The following is an 18,040-nucleotide window of genomic DNA, read 5'->3' as shown; positions in this document are numbered from 1 at the left end:
TTTGCTGCACAAGTTAGTGAAAACTGAAGAAGAATAAGGCAGGCAAACACTGACACTTGTGGTCATTCTGAGATTGCTAATTTACAATCAGGCTAATTCCTGCTTTGTAGGTTCAAAGAAAAGTAAAACTGGTTCATAAATCATCTATTGACTTCAAAGGAAAATTATAAACTCTTAATGAACACAGTTAATTTTTCTTCAAAAAGAGAAAACTACTAATAAAAAAAATCCAAAAATATGCCATTTGTCCATATCTTATATATATAGAAAAAGATTTCAACTGACTTTAAGTCAAAAGATATAAACCTCAAGCAAACATTACTGTGCAGAACTGTTGACTGATCTCAATTAAAACTAAAACTGGTCTCTAAATAACTATGTCAAATGGCATTTTTCAGAGTACTATGGTGGAAATTACACATGATCCAAAACATTAAGATTTTTCTCCAACATTGGAAAAAAAGAACTAGTTCTTCATGTGAGCACTGGCTGAAAATAAAAAACTCTCTGGCATTTAGGGGCCAATTCCTCATGCTAAAGCACAAACAGGAATGAAGACCAATGTAGGGAAAACCAGATTCATGTCTCCTCTTCTCAAATGATTCAAGGATATTTGCTCATTCTCAGTGAATCACCTTGCCATGGTTGAATTGTTACCCCCCACTCCCTTTTCTTCACTTTTTTTTTTAAGTTTATTTATTTTGAGAGAGAGAGCACAAGTAGGGCAAGGGCAGAGAGAGAGGAGACAGAGAATCCCATGCAGGCTCCCTGCTGCCAGCCCAGAGCTCAATGCAGGGCTTGAACTCACAAAAACCGTGAGATCATGACCTGAGCCGAAACCAAGAGTTGGACGCTTACCGATTGAGCCACCCCAGCACCCCTCTCCCTCATTCTTTTTACCAAGGACATTTAGTTGAATTTATACAGAAAGTAGAATTCCATGAAATGACTTATCTTTACTATCAGTGAGCAAATCTATACCTATTTTATCATGTAATAATAACTCAAAAGCTACTAACCACATGAATAAAGTAACAATTACTTCTGTACTCAATAGAAATTAAGAGTCAGGAGGCACTGCAAATCCTGTCTTTAAATTCTGTCTCCTAGAGAACTACTGTAGACATGCCCAGGAAAATCCAAAAAAAAAAACAAAACAAAAAACAAAACAACAACAAAAAAAACCTGGACAGTTCTGGCCAAAACAGAGTAATAACAGCCTACTTCTTCCATCAGGGATGTGTTATAAGATTAAAAAGTAGATCTATGGAAGTAAAAATTACAAGGCATTTATGACTATAAAACTTAATAAAATAGCTGCCAGTTTGCTGAGTGTGACAAAGAACATGTCACATTTACTGAGAAAGTTTAACCATAGAATTCAGATGTTAAAAGAAACTAGACTAAAGGAAGAACTTCTACAAGCTTGCCTGTCATAAGATTTTTACAGTTTCTCTTGGCTGGAAACATGCAGGTTGCTAGAAAAAGTCACTAAAGGAACTTTTATCTCATGTCTGCTGTTTTTCTGTACTTTATGTAAAGTGCTTAGCTAGTTTAATTTAAACTTAAGAAACTGATGGCAGGTGTACCTAAAGTTTAAAGTACATTCTGATTAAGTACACAGGCACCTTTTTATTAGTTTCCAGGAGTCTCTTTTGCTACATTAACCCCTAGCAAGCATAACTGAAACAACAGTCTGCTGGGAATTCAGGGGCTCCAATCAGTACTGGGAGAACCATTAACCAGTAGGTTATCTAATAACGCTCTCTTAATAATCAAGATCTATAATAAATCCAATGGGACACCAAAAAAGAGTCAAATCAAAAGAAGTAGCAAAAATAATTGTCTTATCCTTCCTAGAGAAAGGATAGGGAATATGTCTAAGACTCTGTCTCCCTAATATTTAATAAACTGTGCCTAACTACATATATTGGCAAAAAGTAGTTTTATCAATATGTATTTGGTAAGTGAAAATATAAACCAACATCCATTTATAATTCTATGAATGATTTCTGGGTATGCTGTGCCACTCCTATAAAAAACTCCCCACAATTTCTCCAATGTTATATAGTATAATGGTTAAGAACAGTGCATAAAGACTTACATAATCTTGCTTTAATTCCCAGCTGGACTCTCTTATCACTAATTAGCTGATATCTGGGATAATTATTTTACAACTCTAAGCACTGGCTCGTCATCTTTAAAATGGGTATTCTGATACTAAAACTATTATGAGGAAAAAAAATTCTTTTACCTAACAATTTAGGTAGGCTTAGCATGTGATCTGATTTTGGGTAAATAATAGTCACTGCTGCTAGCTGCACAGTCAAATCCTACGTAAGGAATTACTGATAAATACAATACTGATCTTCTAAAATCCACTTCCACTTGTGTAAAATACATTATTTTAAGTAGGCACTTAAGCCTTATTCTGCTACCTACATTTAAGTAAAAAAAAAAAAAAAAAAAAGGTAGTGAGCATGTAATGAGTGGACATAGGAACCAAAATAAAAGCCTGGCTTTCAATTTTCTCCTTCATATTTAACTAGGAAAAGCCAAAGCTCTAGGCCTTAGGCTTCCCATTTATAAAACTCTTTAACATTCCTTCTAGCGTTTCTGGCAAAGTTGCAAATACTCCTTAAACAAGTCAGAGGAGATTCCTACAAGTACCAAACACATGTCATCAACTACACTAAAAAATAGGACAGGCTCAGATCTCTGGAGAAGGATCTCCTCTGAGCCCACCGGTGGGCTTCCAAGATCTCTGAGTGCCGCTTGGTTTTTCCACCAGCGTTCCAGCCTGGTTCCATAACATATTTGGTTCCCTGACTGGGAAACCCAACTGCCCTGGCCCACTGTTGCCACCGGTTTGGGAGAGGGGCAAGGGGTGACAGAATGAGGAATTGCAAGGGAGAAGGCGCGCCCTGCCTGAATTTCGGCAGTCTCCTGCTGGGTTGCCTAGGGCCGGCCCCATTCCGCTGTCCCCTCTGGACTCAAGGAGACTTGGCAGGTGAGGACCTGGACCCGACGTCAGAACCGGTAAGGCCGGGGCCCCAATCTAGTGAGGCCACTGGCAAGAGTGGAAGAGGAACCTGATCACTCCCCGGAGACAGACCTCAGATGTCTTACAGGAATTCTGTGGGAGGGAACGTAATAACCTCTGGTGTGTGTGTGAGTGTCAATGTGTGACTCTGTCTGGCTCGCCTGCCAAGTTCGATTCTCTGGCTCCACAGACGGGCACCCTTAAGGTTTCCAAAAGACCACGGTGCCTGAGTGGGCCCGTGGGTGATTCTGTGGTGAATAGCATACAGTCTATGGCGGCATCGGGATGGGGAAGGTCCAGCCGCCAAAAGGGGGGAAGCCCAGAGCCCCCCCTTAGCAAAATACCAATGTGTCTACTACAAGGAAAAGGGAAAAGAATGAGTGCCCGAATTGGAAGGGGCCTCCAAAACCCAGCCGTTATCAGAAGGAACCTTGAGAAGGCGGCCTTATTGCTTTGGCCGAGATAGAATCAGATTGAAGAGGACATTGACTCTCTCTCTGTTCCTCTGCCTAAGATGTGAGGGCTTCTCCCTCATTCATTTCCCGGGTTAACAGCTATAATTGGAGCCAACTGTGGTTAGTCTACCTCGGGATGGGGACTTTAAGGAATATTCTCAAGCAGTTGCTGAAACTCTATTTGTTTTGGGGAAATTCCAGGTCTTCACTGGCCTGATGCGGACTCCGTATTTCCACTTTGGTGAAAAAAACATGGCCTCTGCTCCTCTGTCTGAGCTAAGGTTTTCAATCGGGTTTTCCTTCTCTGCTTTCTGCTGGCACCTTGCCTCTTCTGCCTTCCCCTCCCCTCCTGTTTCTGTGCCAACTTGCGTGCGGTCCACATAACTGGTTCCTTTACCATCCTCAGTGCCTCAGGTACCACTGGCTCCTCCTCCCACCCTCGAGGTCACAGAGCAAAGTGCACCCCCTTGGACCACCCACTTCAGAAACCTCCACTGGTGTCCCAGGTGAAAACTGACAATGGGGAAAGATTGATTGACTTTTAAGTGGACGCAAGTGAAACTAATTTAAGTTTGTTGGCTCTGTCTTTAAAGTTATCAGCATTAAATATGAAACTTCCATTCTACCAAGGTTGACTAAAGATCAAATAAGCTCATGTTATCTCTGCTGCAATTTGTTAGCAAAAAGATGACTTAAAATGATAGTTAATTTTGTCTATCCCAAACTTTTCATGGGTAATTGCTAAGATGTCTTTCAAATTGGTAACCTGAAACTTTAAAGTTTTGATTGCATGATGCAGTGCTAAAGCTTTGAATACTGAACATAGGTTTGTGTTTTTAACTTCTTATTGCAGAGAAACTAAGGCTATTTGGACCTACTGGAAAACATGCATTGTGCTTAATTGGTTCGTGAATTTACCATCTGAAGTGTACCAACCCTGTATGTAGGAAAGTAGGAGGTATGCAAGACACATCTTTTATTGAGGGTAAAAGAAAATAATTTTGTCCTAATTGAGACTGGCTATTTGGAGAGAAATGGTTTGGGGACAAACTTTGAAGGCAAAGGAAAGTTGTAGAAGGTTCGTGCAGGAAAATCTTCGGAAAGTAATTTTATGTGTGCTCAGGATGGACTAAGGTTGAGATGCATGGAATTTTAAAAGTACACTGGTATAAGGCTGAAATTCTGCTTTTCTCTCTCTTCAAAAGACAAAGTTTTCTTCGACTGTTGAAGACAACGTAAACAAAGGTTTTCTTCTCTTTTGACTGCCAGGAAAACCAAAGCTTTAGGTTTCATTTGTATCAGGTCTTTGCTTAGTTAAAACTTCTCAGTGTTAAAGGAGCCAGATTTTGCTAACAACTATATAATGCTATAATAAATACAGTTTTAAATGAAGGCTTTTTGACCAATTAGGCCCTTTTATTTGGGATGCTAAGTTGCTTGGAAAAGCACTGTCGCACAATGGTAATAAACCTTAGGATGTACTGCACTGGTAAATGCTGTTAACTAATTACTTGAAGTGTTATGTGTCACAGAAATAACCAAATTTCTTTGTCAACTGCATCATAATGACCAATGTCTATTTCTGAGATTTTTGTCATTTAGATTTGTAAAAAGGACTTTGAGGACAAATACAGGTATTTGAAAGATTTCCAGAACTAAAAAGCTGCATTCAAACTGAACAAGAATTAGGAACATGGGACTAAATGAAAATGTTTGCTCTTCCAGATTAAGGAAACTTTCTCTTAAGATGATACACAGAAATGTCATAAAGTATTCATTTGTAAACTGAAGCATTTATCTTTTCTCTCTACCTAAACCCTCTGAAATACAAAAACTCTCAGTGAGTATTCTTTCTTTCATGGCAATTACAATTGTTTGCGTAAGTTCAATAAGAATCTGTTCATCTTGTAACAGGTCACCATTGGAAATACTGGTTATTTTACCAAGGCCTTGACTGGAATGTCATATTTGTGAGTGACATTCATAGACTCAGATATGACCAGACAGCTTTAAGGAACTAAGGCTGGCTTTATGAAACGTGGAGTCATAAAGCCACTTGGAAATGTTGGCTGAATACCTCGCTTACAGAGATCCCAGCAGCCACACCAGGTGAGTAAAGAAGGTCACTTCCTGGAAGGTGCAAGAACCTCAGAATATCTTAGGGACCTAGTGAAGAGGAATTCACCCAATTCTACAGGTACTGCAGGCCTGTCTGATGACAAGTATTTGGCTTGGCTTCTGGCCTGGAGAGACTACTAAAAGTTCAATCTGGAGATTCCTTATAAAAGGTTCTAGCAAAGCAAACTTTAAAAGATCCTCACGATCAATAGCTAATCTTGCTGAGCTTATGTAAATAATTAGGCCAGGTTTTGTTAAGACTGGACTTGTTCTACAAATGCATTGGTCTTGATTTGGCTCTCTCTGGAAATGGGGGATTTTAGAGAGAAAAAACTGTGTTTCAACAATGCACCATTATAGATTTAAATTCTAGTTCTGTCTTTAAATGTTTGTTGTTTGCCTAAACTAGACAACTTGAGGTAAACTACAGAAAAATTGTCACAGTATTTCACGTATAGACAATCTTCTATGGTCATTATTCTGTGAGGATAATAATAAGACCCCATGGGTCCATCACTCCAGAATTAAGGCGGCCAACTCGGAAGAGTCCTCAACCTGGTGAAGTGACTCAGGCCTAGTCAACCCGCTCAAGCTGACCCTCAAAAAGACGCTAGCCCCTGGGATCTTCAGCCCTACTCCAGCCCTACCCCGGAAGCTGGCTGGCCTGCACACAGCAGAAGCTTGAGGAATCAGTGTGTGAACCAAGTCCAGGTGCTCAGATGCAACTCTGCCAACCCTTGCTCCTTACCAGGGTCATAACCCTGACTTTGCTCCTTACATTGGACTAATAGAGGCTGCCCCACAAACTGGACATCCTGGCTCCCTGCCCTGGCAGGAGTCCTCCTTTCCAAAATTTTACTTGTGACCACCGGCCCCTATATTCTAAACACCCTGGTACGCTTCACTGCAAACACCACTGCTCGCCAAACTGCAACACGCATCTTAGCCATCCAAGAGTACCAACCCCTAGAGCCAAAGGGTGATGCCTACTAAAAAAGATTTTTGAAAGAGGCATCAAAGAGGGGAACATTGAGAAAATAAGTAAAGTTATGCACCATAACATGGCCTACGGGACTGATATAAGCTCTAGTTCCTAGCTTAGAGACTCCTCTTCCAGGTTCTTCTTCCTGCCCTGCTTGCTGTGTGCACCAAATTACTACTAATGCAGAATGCAGAAGCAACGGACTGTAAATTGTCCCCCATACTTGTGCTTGCATCTCAGATCTCTGGAGAAGTATCTCCTCTGAGCCCAGCCATATAAAATAAACCTCCTGCCTTCCAAGAAAAAAAAAAAATAGGACAAAAATAATAGAGAAAGGTAACAGACTTAACTGGGGAAGACAGGTGGGATAAAGCATATTTATGACTACAAATATATAGCTTAGGTTCTAAAACGATAAATTTTTAGGAGTTAATGTTCCTCAAGTCTCATAGGAAAAACTGATAATTCAGGCTATTTTAAAAAAAAAAAAGACCATGCCCCAGTATTTTGCAGAAAAAAAGCAAGGTGCCCAGGAGACTAACCATACAAAGAAATATTTCAGAGTAAGTATCTAGTGCTTACTAAAAAATCTTCTTGGAGGCAAGTTACTAAACAATCTTGAAATATTTGGACAAGTAAATATGATTAGTTAAACCTCATTATCCACCAAGATCCTGTACAAGTGTGCTGTATCCACTGCATCATTTTATTGAATTCTATCATACATGTAATTTTAAAGAAAATAAAAAATAAAAAATAATGCTGACATTAAAAAGTAATTAAAAATAAAGTTTTGCTGCCTTCAAGAACACTGGAAACCACATACTAGCAAAAAAGAAGTGGGCTATGTCACATCATGCATCATTAAAGCAATCCACTCCAGCTGATTTATAAACTCCAGAAAATTGGGGGTAGCGGTATAAAAAATAAATGGTCTAAATCTTTTCTAGATATTAGTAAAATTGGAATAATTTGAGAAAATAAACTTCAAAGGAAGAAGTGCACTGAAGGGGTTAAATTGCACCAAGTTACATTTTATAAAAGCTTATATTGCTTATGTCCTATAAAATCATGTAAGAAACATGAAAACCAACATCTAACACTGAAAACATTTAGAAAGCCTGTGCTTAAGCATAAAGTTAAAAAAAAAAGGAAAAAATAAAATTATAACCATTTCATAATCATCCCATTTTCATATTATGCACTCACCACTATACTTACACTGAATATACATAATTTATCTCACAGAAGCAAAATCTCTAAGCTTCTCCCTACCTTAGGTTTTTAGTCAAAATGAATGCAAACAATCACGTGGGATTCAGCCAAGCAGTGACGTTAAATTCTGCTCTGTCAGAGAGAGCATCTGTCAAGCCCACATTTAAACTGCTGCCTGCCTGTGCAGCAGCTGAGGAACTGTGGATTTCATATTATAGACTAAAACCCCAGTAAAACTGCTCAAAATCCTTCCTGCAGCTGCCAGGCAACAACGAAAGAGAGTTAAATCCTATTCTATTCCAATACAATCGGAGCACTACATTCTAGCTCCGGCTGCTTTACATTGCAGCTCAGTGTTATTACTAGAAATATGGATACTGAGAAGAGAATACAGCACTGCATTGTCCGGCCAGGAAAACAGCAGATGTAAAAAGCTTCAATGCATCAACTGTCGGCAAGAGTCAACAGTGCTCCAAATAGACCGGACAACTACAGCTCTTTTGTTTAAAGAAAGAGAAAGAAAATGAAAGAAAGGAAAAATCTCAGAAGACTAGGACCCATATGAACAAGGAGGGTAACTCGAAGACAAGCAGACAGATGGACACTTTGGATACTGTGAAAAGCAATCGCAGGAGGCAGACTATTGGGGGATGTGCGCATGTTCGATAGCATCTTTTTTGCTGAAGTGATGGCGTGCCAAAAGTATTTTCAGTGGGCATAATCCTCTCCACATAAATGGCCTGACCAAGGAAGGTATGTCGATATCTTGTGTGTAATATTCATTTAAATGTCTGCTACCTTTTTATAGCCCTGGAGGCACTAATATCTGATAAACAAGTTCATCCTGTTCACCGTCCTTGAAAACTATGAAAGGGTTTCTAGATATATGATTTTAAAATCTGTCATTGTTAAAACTGTCATTGCTATCTATATTCAAGTAATTATGTAGCTTGGAGTAATTACAGATTATGGATGTATAAAAGAGAACAGGCGAATAGTATCAAGATGTGCTTAAAGGATTCTCTGAAAAATTAAACTTAAAAAGAAAAAAACTAGCCCTCTAAAGAAAACATAGCAAGCCTCTACCAAATTAGGTCAAAATGAATTCTTATCTAGTAAAATAAAGTGATCTCTTAAAAATGGCTATCAAAGAGACAATGCAGTGAAATTACATTAAATAGTATCAAAGATGATCTTAATATTAGGAGCTTTTTTCCAAAGTCCTTTTCAAACAAATTATTAACATATAACAGCTTTTACTAACAAAATTATCCCAGATCCATCTCCCTAAATAAAGACAACAAACACAATCTAAGAGAGTATCAACAAATCTTACTCTCGAGCTGTAAGAATATTAAAAGGAAAGCATTTGCACAGGATCACACAAGGCAGTGTGAGTTTTATGCACAGAACACCACCACAGCAGATCTGCATGTTATTACCGTGTCCATGAATACAACTTTAAACAAAGAAACAGCAATAGTTGCTAAAAATTCCCCCACTTGAAACAGTGAACTTTCATTTTAAGCAACTCATTCTAAATGATCAAATATAAGATTGTCCTTGGTGATAATTTTTCAGTGAAATTCAAAACATAATGTGAAAATAACCTGATATAAAAATATTCATGAACAGCAATACAAGGACAAAAAATTAAATATAAATGTAGCTACTGTGCTTCTAGGCTATTAATATGTGCTAATGAACTACCATCATGGTATGTATGTGCAGGGCAGAAATAAATCTAATAAACTATTTAAACAACAATCACAGAAGAACAACTCATGGGTCAGGAGCTCAAATATATTTCAAATATTTTTTACAATCTACTAGAGAACCTGATATTTGCTCAATCTCACAATACAACTCAATAACCTATTATTTAATAATCACAAAAGGCAAATATTTTAAAGACATATGTAAGCATTCTATTCTAAAATTAAGATTAAACAAGTTTATCAAGCCCTATTATTATTACATCTCAACATCAACTGTCATACCATGAATTTTTATTCCACTATAGAATGAAATCAGATGGTATTAAATAAAAAAATACAGCTGTAAAAATCTCAAGTCTCTCTTAGTGCTTTTTCTGTTAATGTTAACAACACCAATTAAACACTTTTATAAACTAGATCTCAAAACAAAAGTATAGAATTTTTTTATTCAAGCACCACTTAATCTAGGACTGTTCCAACAGACTAGATAGCAACACTTTTTAAAGACAAACGATAAAAAGTGTGTGTGTGTGTAAGAGAGAGTGCAAGCATGTGAGAAGTAACTGAATATTTCACAGCAACATTCTCTCCATGTACTACAATTCATAATATGTAAGTATACATTAATAACTTGAAAAAATTATCATAAAAAACCCTAAGAGCTAAATCAAAGGTACTTCTATGCTGAAAATGCAGAAGTGCGAAACTATTTAGATTGACAAAAATATTTTAACTTTCTTGTCATGTTCCCACTTTTTAAGAATTAATATATAACAGGCAATAACTGGAGAGTAATTTAGACATTTAATAAAAAGGAGGAACAGTTACTTTAATCTTTCTTTTTAACAGAGAAATTATGATGAATGCCTGAGAAACTTTCAATAAAGAAATTTTTAAAGCTAGACACATATACTTTATTTATCAATGGGAGATTACCAAATGAGTATATACGGATTTTAAGCCTGGGAAGCTTAATATTTACAAATATTAAGTCATGAATTTAACTTAAGATGCATCTCTATCACTTATTGCTACAAAATCATATAGGACCATAAACTATGTATTTATGCTAGATTATACTATATAACAATATGCTGTTTTCTGTAACATGGAAATACTTCAGAGATATCACTTCAGGTATGTTGCTTTCATAAAAATATTAGTTTATTACTATGATATTTATCTTCATTCATTTCTTCAGTCGTCTATTCAAAAATCTGACCTTGTATGTATTGCTTCTCAAACCATCAAATTTATACTTTTAAAAGATGTAAATAATTGGACTTCAACCAGGTATCAAGCACATATCAACAAAAAGTTGACATATTTAACTTAGCTTTGGAATGTTTAAAATGGATTTCTAAATAAATTTAAAAAGCAACTTTGTTTCTTTTAAATTTATACACCTAACCCTTATATCTACTGGCTTCTATGCGGAGTGGAGGAAGAATCATTGCTATTTATAAAATATTTCATTTGAAAATAAAAGATTAGAAAGAGTTTCCTGGTCTAAATAGAATGGCAAACTATTAACAAGTACAGGAAGGAAAAAACTGAGTTTCTAAATCAGAACACTCAGCCTATTTTCAGTTTAGCTCACAGCAGCTATGTTTTGCTGGTACAGTGAACAGCCTTGGTCTTTATTGTAGCAATGTGAAATTAAAATTCATGTAAATAAACTCTAATAAATAGCAAAATAGATTCTATGTTTTTAAACCTCCATACTTAAAAAAGAATCACTTTTCCGTATCTCACAGGATTAAACATTTTTTTTTACATTTGAGAACCATAACTTCTAAAAGTACTACATAATTTCAGATACTAAAAATTATCAAAAGCTGGCGCCTTTAGTATTATACTTTAGAAATTTGTTCAAATTCCCACCCACTTGCTCCTCCTAGTGGCTTTTACTAGAATAGTACTTTCATTCATATATGTTTAACACTTTCAATCAATATTTTCAAAGTACTTCATACACCTGATACATGAGTTTTACTATAATTATTCAATTATATGAAGGCTTCCATGTAACTACCATTTTTTTCCCAAAATAATTAAGTTTCATGTCAAAGTTAAACAAATTTGGCACTAAGCACGAATCTCTTAATATCACAGGCTAAACACATAGGTATGTATGTACAGAACTTTAAATAAACAAAATGCTTCTAAATTAAATTTTTAAATTGGCTAGTTTCTTTTGCTTAAAGAAATAATTTTCATAAGAAAAAGTTGAAGAAATTGAAATTATTAATCCCCTTCTCGAGAAGGGTTTTCTCTTTAAAAATAGAATTCAAGCTACAGCCCCTTACCCACCTCTACCTCCACTCCTTGATCTAGAAAAACTAAGAACAAACCGAAAACCATGAAAAATCTGTGCTGTGAACCGAAAAACCTTGCTGAAAGATAACACCAGCAGTTTTTAATATGGAGAATAATGAACCTCCCATACTGACATCTTAAAATCTAGGGCTTTAATGCTTCGGATTCCACGTCTCTCTCTCAATCTCTCTCTCTCCCCCTCTCCTGCTTAAGCTCTCTCTCTCTCTCTCTTTCTCTCTCTCTCTCTCTCTCAAAAACAAATAAACATTAAAATAATAATAATAGTAGTGAAAAATAATCTAGGGCTTTAATGAGTGTCACACCACCAGAAGTCCTAAAAATGTAACAAATTCTCTACACACAAATGTAGAACACAGCAAAACTCAAGAATCTTTTAAAATGCATTTTGTAAAATTCAAAATTGTAAACAGCTGGATATGATAGTACCTAATGCCTGTATTTTGTAACAAACCTGAAAGGATTGTTCAAAGTAGTTCTTTGTTTAATTCTAACATGGAGACTCAACTGAGATATGTGAGAGTGTTCTGCCAAGGCCAAAGATAATTAAAGATAATTAGTTACTATATTTTAAAACTCAGTCTTAAGTCTAAGTAAGGATCATGATCTCCTGAATACCTCATCTTTGAAGTGGAAGGTTAAAATTAGAAAGAGTATTTGAAAATGTTCATCATTTATTAGTCTTAAAATCCTGTACTGAAGTTACTGGACCCTGAAAATTAATTTTGACAGGTGCATCTTCTCATTGACTTTCTCAACACAGTAGGGGCCAATGGAAACATGCCAAGCAGTGTACTGTGACTAACAGAACTCTGCCATAATCAACCTTGCACCGTCTGTCCCACAACTGATACATGACCGTTTTACAAAAAAGGCCGCTGACTGTGCACCATACCACCAATGGTATGTCAAATCAATTTTAATTAATGCCAATAAATTTTCCATCTGCTCTCAGGCCTTCTTACATGGCCTCTCTCAGGAATCTAGGAACACTGTTCTCTTCTACATGCATACAACTTTTAAATCTTTAACTCAGGTCAAAAGCACAAATGACCAGAACTACTCAGACAATGAAATAAGTGGAAGAAAATTAATTCATCACTTTTCTCTTTAAAGTGCTCATCCTATTCCCAGTGATTGCATGTTACCAAGGATAAACAAACTATAAATTTCATCCCTGGGTTATCATATTTTCACAACTTAAAAACTCCTATTCGCCCTAATATTATTAACATCCAAAGTCTCTTTTCAGGCAGTTCTATAATATTTTGCATTTTGTAAATTTTTATGCTTCATCTTTATAGAATGACTGCATGGGAGACAACGTGACCGAATTAAAAAATGATTACCAAAGAAAAGTATTGATTCAGGAGAAGGAAACAACATTTTCAGCCTCCAGTATCTCATATCCCATTACTGGATATTTACAACATGCTTCAGTGGAGGAGAAGACACTGCTGCTTTGCAAAGATGAGCTGGAATGCCAAGAGGTCTCTGTTCCGTACCCATCTTATTGGTGTACTTTCTCTAGTGTTTATTTTTGCTATGTTTTTGTTTTTCAATCATCATGACTGGCTGCCAGGCAGAGCTGGATTTAAAGAAAACCCTGTAACATACACTTTCCGAGGATTTCGTTCTACAAAAAGTGAGACAAACCACAGCTCCCTCCGGAACATTTGGAAAGAAACAGTCCCTCAAACTCTGAGGCCTCAAACAGCAACTAACTCCAATAACACAGACCTGTCGCCACAGGGAGTTACAGGGCTAGAGAATACACTTAGTGCCAATGGAAGTATTTACAATGAAAAAGGTATCGGACATCCAAATTCATACCATTTCAAATATATTATCAATGAACCTGAAAAATGCCAAGAGAAGAGCCCTTTTTTAATACTGCTAATAGCTGCAGAACCTGGACAAATAGAAGCTAGAAGAGCTATTCGGCAAACTTGGGGCAATGAAAGTCTAGCACCTGGTATCCAAATCACAAGAATTTTTTTGCTGGGCGTAAGTATTAAGTTAAATGGCTACCTTCAACGTGCAATACTGGAAGAAAGCAGACAATATCATGATATAGTCCAACAGGAATATTTAGATACATACTACAATTTGACAATTAAAACACTAATGGGCATGAACTGGGTTGCAACGTACTGTCCACATATTCCATATGTTATGAAAACTGACAGTGACATGTTTGTCAACACTGAATATTTAATACATAAGTTACTGAAGCCAGACCTGCCTCCCAGACATAACTACTTCACTGGTTACCTAATGAGAGGATACGCACCCAATCGAAACAAAGAGAGCAAGTGGTACATGCCACCAGACCTCTACCCAAGTGAACGCTACCCTGTCTTCTGTTCTGGGACTGGTTATGTTTTTTCTGGAGATCTGGCAGAGAAGATCTTTAAAGTTTCTTTAAGTATCCGTCGTTTGCACTTGGAAGATGTATATGTAGGGATCTGTCTTGCCAAGTTGAGAATTGATCCTGTGCCCCCTCCCAACGAGTTTGTGTTCAATCACTGGCGAGTTTCTTATTCAAGCTGTAAATACAGCCACCTAATTACCTCTCATCAGTTCCAGCCTAGTGAACTGATAAAATACTGGAACCATTTACAACAAAATAAGCACAACGCTTGTGCCAACGCAGCAAAAGAAAAGGCAGGCAGGTATCGCCATCGTAAATTACACTAGAAAAGACAATTTTTTTTTTCAAATGTGCAATCTGTAAAATATTGCTAAAAGCATGTATAGTTAAAACTGATTACATCCATAGGACAAGTTTTAGTTAAATTCATCACATACAGAAATTCAAAAAATATTTTTTTAATTTCTGAAAGTAATTCTTAAAAATACCATTATATAACAAAAAAGGTATCCCAAAAGAAACTATTAAAAAAAAAAACTGTATAAGGGGATTCTGTGTATTAACATGCAATAAAAAGCATGCACACATCAATGGTTCAAGGCTTACGTTAAGGGCCAATAAGATGTATTTGCATATATTTTCCACATAAATTTTAATTTAAGAAATGGAGACAGTCAAAAGACCCTTCTCATTTTAGATTCAGTTTTTCATTTTAACATATAATTAAATGTAAATAAAACATTATTGTCAATCTTAAGGAAAATTTGTAATTGTGCAAAGGACAAATTTTCTGACCTGACTATTCTAGGGTTCTAAAACTATATTCCATGCAATAAGATTTAGTTGAATTACTCCATAAACACATTTATAAAGTTCAGATGTTTCATCAATGCAATTCTCATCTAAGTATTTACCTTTTAATAACAATTGAGATACTCATTTTCTTTTATTAATACATATATTGGGGGAAAATTATTTTGACATGTGATAAAATGTGAAAAATCAATGTGTCTCAGGCTCAAGTTTTTATAAGAAAAAAAAGTAAATGTTTCAAAATAGTTTGTTTCCTTGTTGGTGTTAAGGGCCAAGCTAGTATTTAAATGAGTTATTCTATTAGATCAGTTATTGCACTCTTAAGGAGTACTACCACTTAACTTCAAGGATATCTGTAAAAATACAACAGGTTCCTCCAACTGAAGCAAAAGTAATTACAGGCACAAAGAGAATGTACTGTTGAAAAAAGATACAGGATAAAGAGTGCAGCAGCAGTTTCATTCAATACATTTTTAAGATGCATGTCTGCCAAACTGCAACATATGGGAAGTTTATTTCCTGACAGCAGGTGTACACATACCAATACTTAATCATTTTATGGCACCTACTTCTTTCTCTGAGTGCCAAGTTTACAAACCTGCAGTTTTTAATTTGGTAGACGACAACTATTCCATGTCACCAATTTAAAACCTTTTTTGGGAGGGATGGGGGAAAACTACAAATGTTTGATGAACACTTGATTCTAGGATGACAATGTATACAACGCACTTTTACCAAGTTTTTAATAAAAAAAAAGTAAACAAAAAAATCTTTACTGAGTGTTACAGTACAAATATTTTCACAGTAATTCTGTTTGGTTCCATTACAAAGTTTAAAATCAAGAAATAGTAACCCACTAAGTTTGAAAGTGTTTTTAATTCATAAAAGTATGTAAAATTTAACGATCTAAATCTAATGAAGAAGTTACTTATCCTAATTGTAATGACAATCATTTTTATCCTTGATTCTATTCTGAAGAGATACTGTACCAAAACAGAACTGTAATAATTGTTAAAGTTCAGAATCACAGAAACTGTTTAAGTACTTATTATTTAATATGTTACATTCTATTTATACTGAATATATCTCCCATTTTCAATTCAGTAGTCTTAAGTATTCTATTCTGCATAGAGTAATTTTGAAAGCCAAGCTATATAACATCCCAGCTCTTGGTTAAGTCCATTTCTCACTTAATTTATTCTATATGATTATAAAAACACTAAAGTTACTAAATGCCAAACTCATTAAACAAAAGTCACACATAAGAGGATAATACCAAATTAGGTAAGTAAGTTTCAGGAAAGACAAAAGTAATCTTTCCTTCAATGTAGAGTAATTCTCTCATTTCTACTTCAGAAGTTTTTTTTTAAAAAGGGTATATGTGTGTACATGTATGCATGCGCAATTATGTACCCAGAAACAGAACCCAAGCACTATCTGCCTAAATTATGATTATAGTGCAGGATCTTTAAAAGATAGTATTTTTCTTACGGAAAAATTCAAGCTTAAAAAGTTGACTTTGAAAAACAGAATTCTTAACAGACAACTAAATTCCTCCTGTCTTACACATCAATTTAAAATCATTTCAATATCCCTGAGAATACTATCTTGAGAAGTGACAGTAATCTGGTAACATAGAGTTCTCAAAGAAAACTCGATCAAATAATAAAGTTTCCTAATGCTGCTGAAAATCTGTATTTTAAAATAAATATTCTATTAATTTATTCTTGACCTTCCACTCTCAATATGCAAGAGTAATTCTTCAGAAAACATGAATTTTTATATTATAATATCTCAACATCTCACCAATAGTAGCTGTGCCTTATTCATGCCCAGTACTATGTGATTATGATTACACATGAAAATATAATGTTAAATTCTATTTGCACTACATTTGGTCAAAGAAAAAAAATCAGGAACAACTATGTAATCTTTATGCTCAAAGTGTTAATAAATATTTTAGAAGATAAAAATACCAAAACTTTTGATAGTTACACTAGTTTTGATCAAGATTATAGGTAGTGAAAGTCTAATTCAAGTAAATAATTTAAATTTCTCACCTTTTAGTATACAGCAGAATCACATATAACCTCAACTGGAATCTTACTGATATCTATTACCAAAAACCCCTATGACAATAATAGCAACAATGGCAGCAGGAACTATTTACTGATAGAGCATACACTATATGCCTGGTTCTGTGTTACACCACTTTACACACATGATCTCACAGAATCCTTACAAATGACACTAAGAGACAGGAAAGAAAGACTCATGCAAGAAGTTACATACCTAAGATCACACAGCTAATAAAAGCAGCAAAGCTCCATCTTAAAGACCATGTTCTCAACCAGTATGTTATTCTGCTGTATATTTCACATATGACACCTGCAGTAAGATCTAAAGAGCTAAGCAAAAATGGCCTGTCCTCTAATTCTACTATTCTCTGCTTATTCTTCATCTTTTGCCAGGGAAGGCTTCATAACCATTTTCTCACACTGGAGGGGCACCTGATGTTAGGTGCAAATAAAGAGAAAGGGAAAAGAAAGGAAATCTGATCCCTCTTTTTTTCTTCTTCTTCTTTTCAACCGTTTACATCTGGTGGCCAAAACCTTAGAAAACCCTAAGTTTACTGCTTATCTCTTGCTTCTTTGGGCTCTGAGATACATCTGTAAACAACAGACATATGTCGCAGTTAGAAATTACAAAAGGTGCCTACTTGGAAGCACATTAGATCATTAGTAACAGACAAAAGTAGCACTGCATTTACTCACTCTACTAGTCAGTCACCTACTGTTTTGGGATGAGGTGGTAAAATCCTTTTGTCCAACTGATTTCAGGGTTTTTTTTTCCTTTTCAGTTTTTACTGCTCAACTACAAAATCTATTAAATTAACATAGCTTTAAGAAGACAAAAAAGAATATCCCCACTATGCATACATTTCTAATAGACCTCACAGAATATCAGTTTATCACTTAAACAGTA

At 35.7% G+C, this 18,040-nt stretch overlaps 2 protein-coding genes across 2 annotated transcripts in view; one reads left to right on the top strand and one right to left on the bottom strand.

Annotated features, from left to right (window-relative positions):
- Window positions 1-18,040, bottom strand: part of CDC73 (cell division cycle 73) — a 321,928-nt gene that overhangs the window by 244,561 nt on the left and 59,327 nt on the right. The gene's annotated exons all lie outside the window — the stretch shown is intronic.
- On the top strand, window positions 7,968-16,088 carry B3GALT2 (beta-1,3-galactosyltransferase 2). Its single transcript, XM_015077079.3, has 2 exons — window positions 7,968-8,566; window positions 13,173-16,088. The coding sequence occupies exon 2, from the start codon at window positions 13,300-13,302 to the stop codon at window positions 14,566-14,568; it is 1,269 nt and encodes a 422-aa protein (XP_014932565.2). The 5' UTR covers window positions 7,968-8,566; window positions 13,173-13,299; the 3' UTR covers window positions 14,569-16,088.

This window comes from Acinonyx jubatus, chromosome E4 (genome assembly GCF_027475565.1).
Source record: "Acinonyx jubatus isolate Ajub_Pintada_27869175 chromosome E4, VMU_Ajub_asm_v1.0, whole genome shotgun sequence".
Taxonomy (NCBI): Eukaryota; Metazoa; Chordata; class Mammalia; order Carnivora; family Felidae; genus Acinonyx; species Acinonyx jubatus.
The sequence above is the reverse complement of the archived record's forward strand: the minus strand, read 5'-3'. Positions and strand labels throughout refer to the sequence as shown.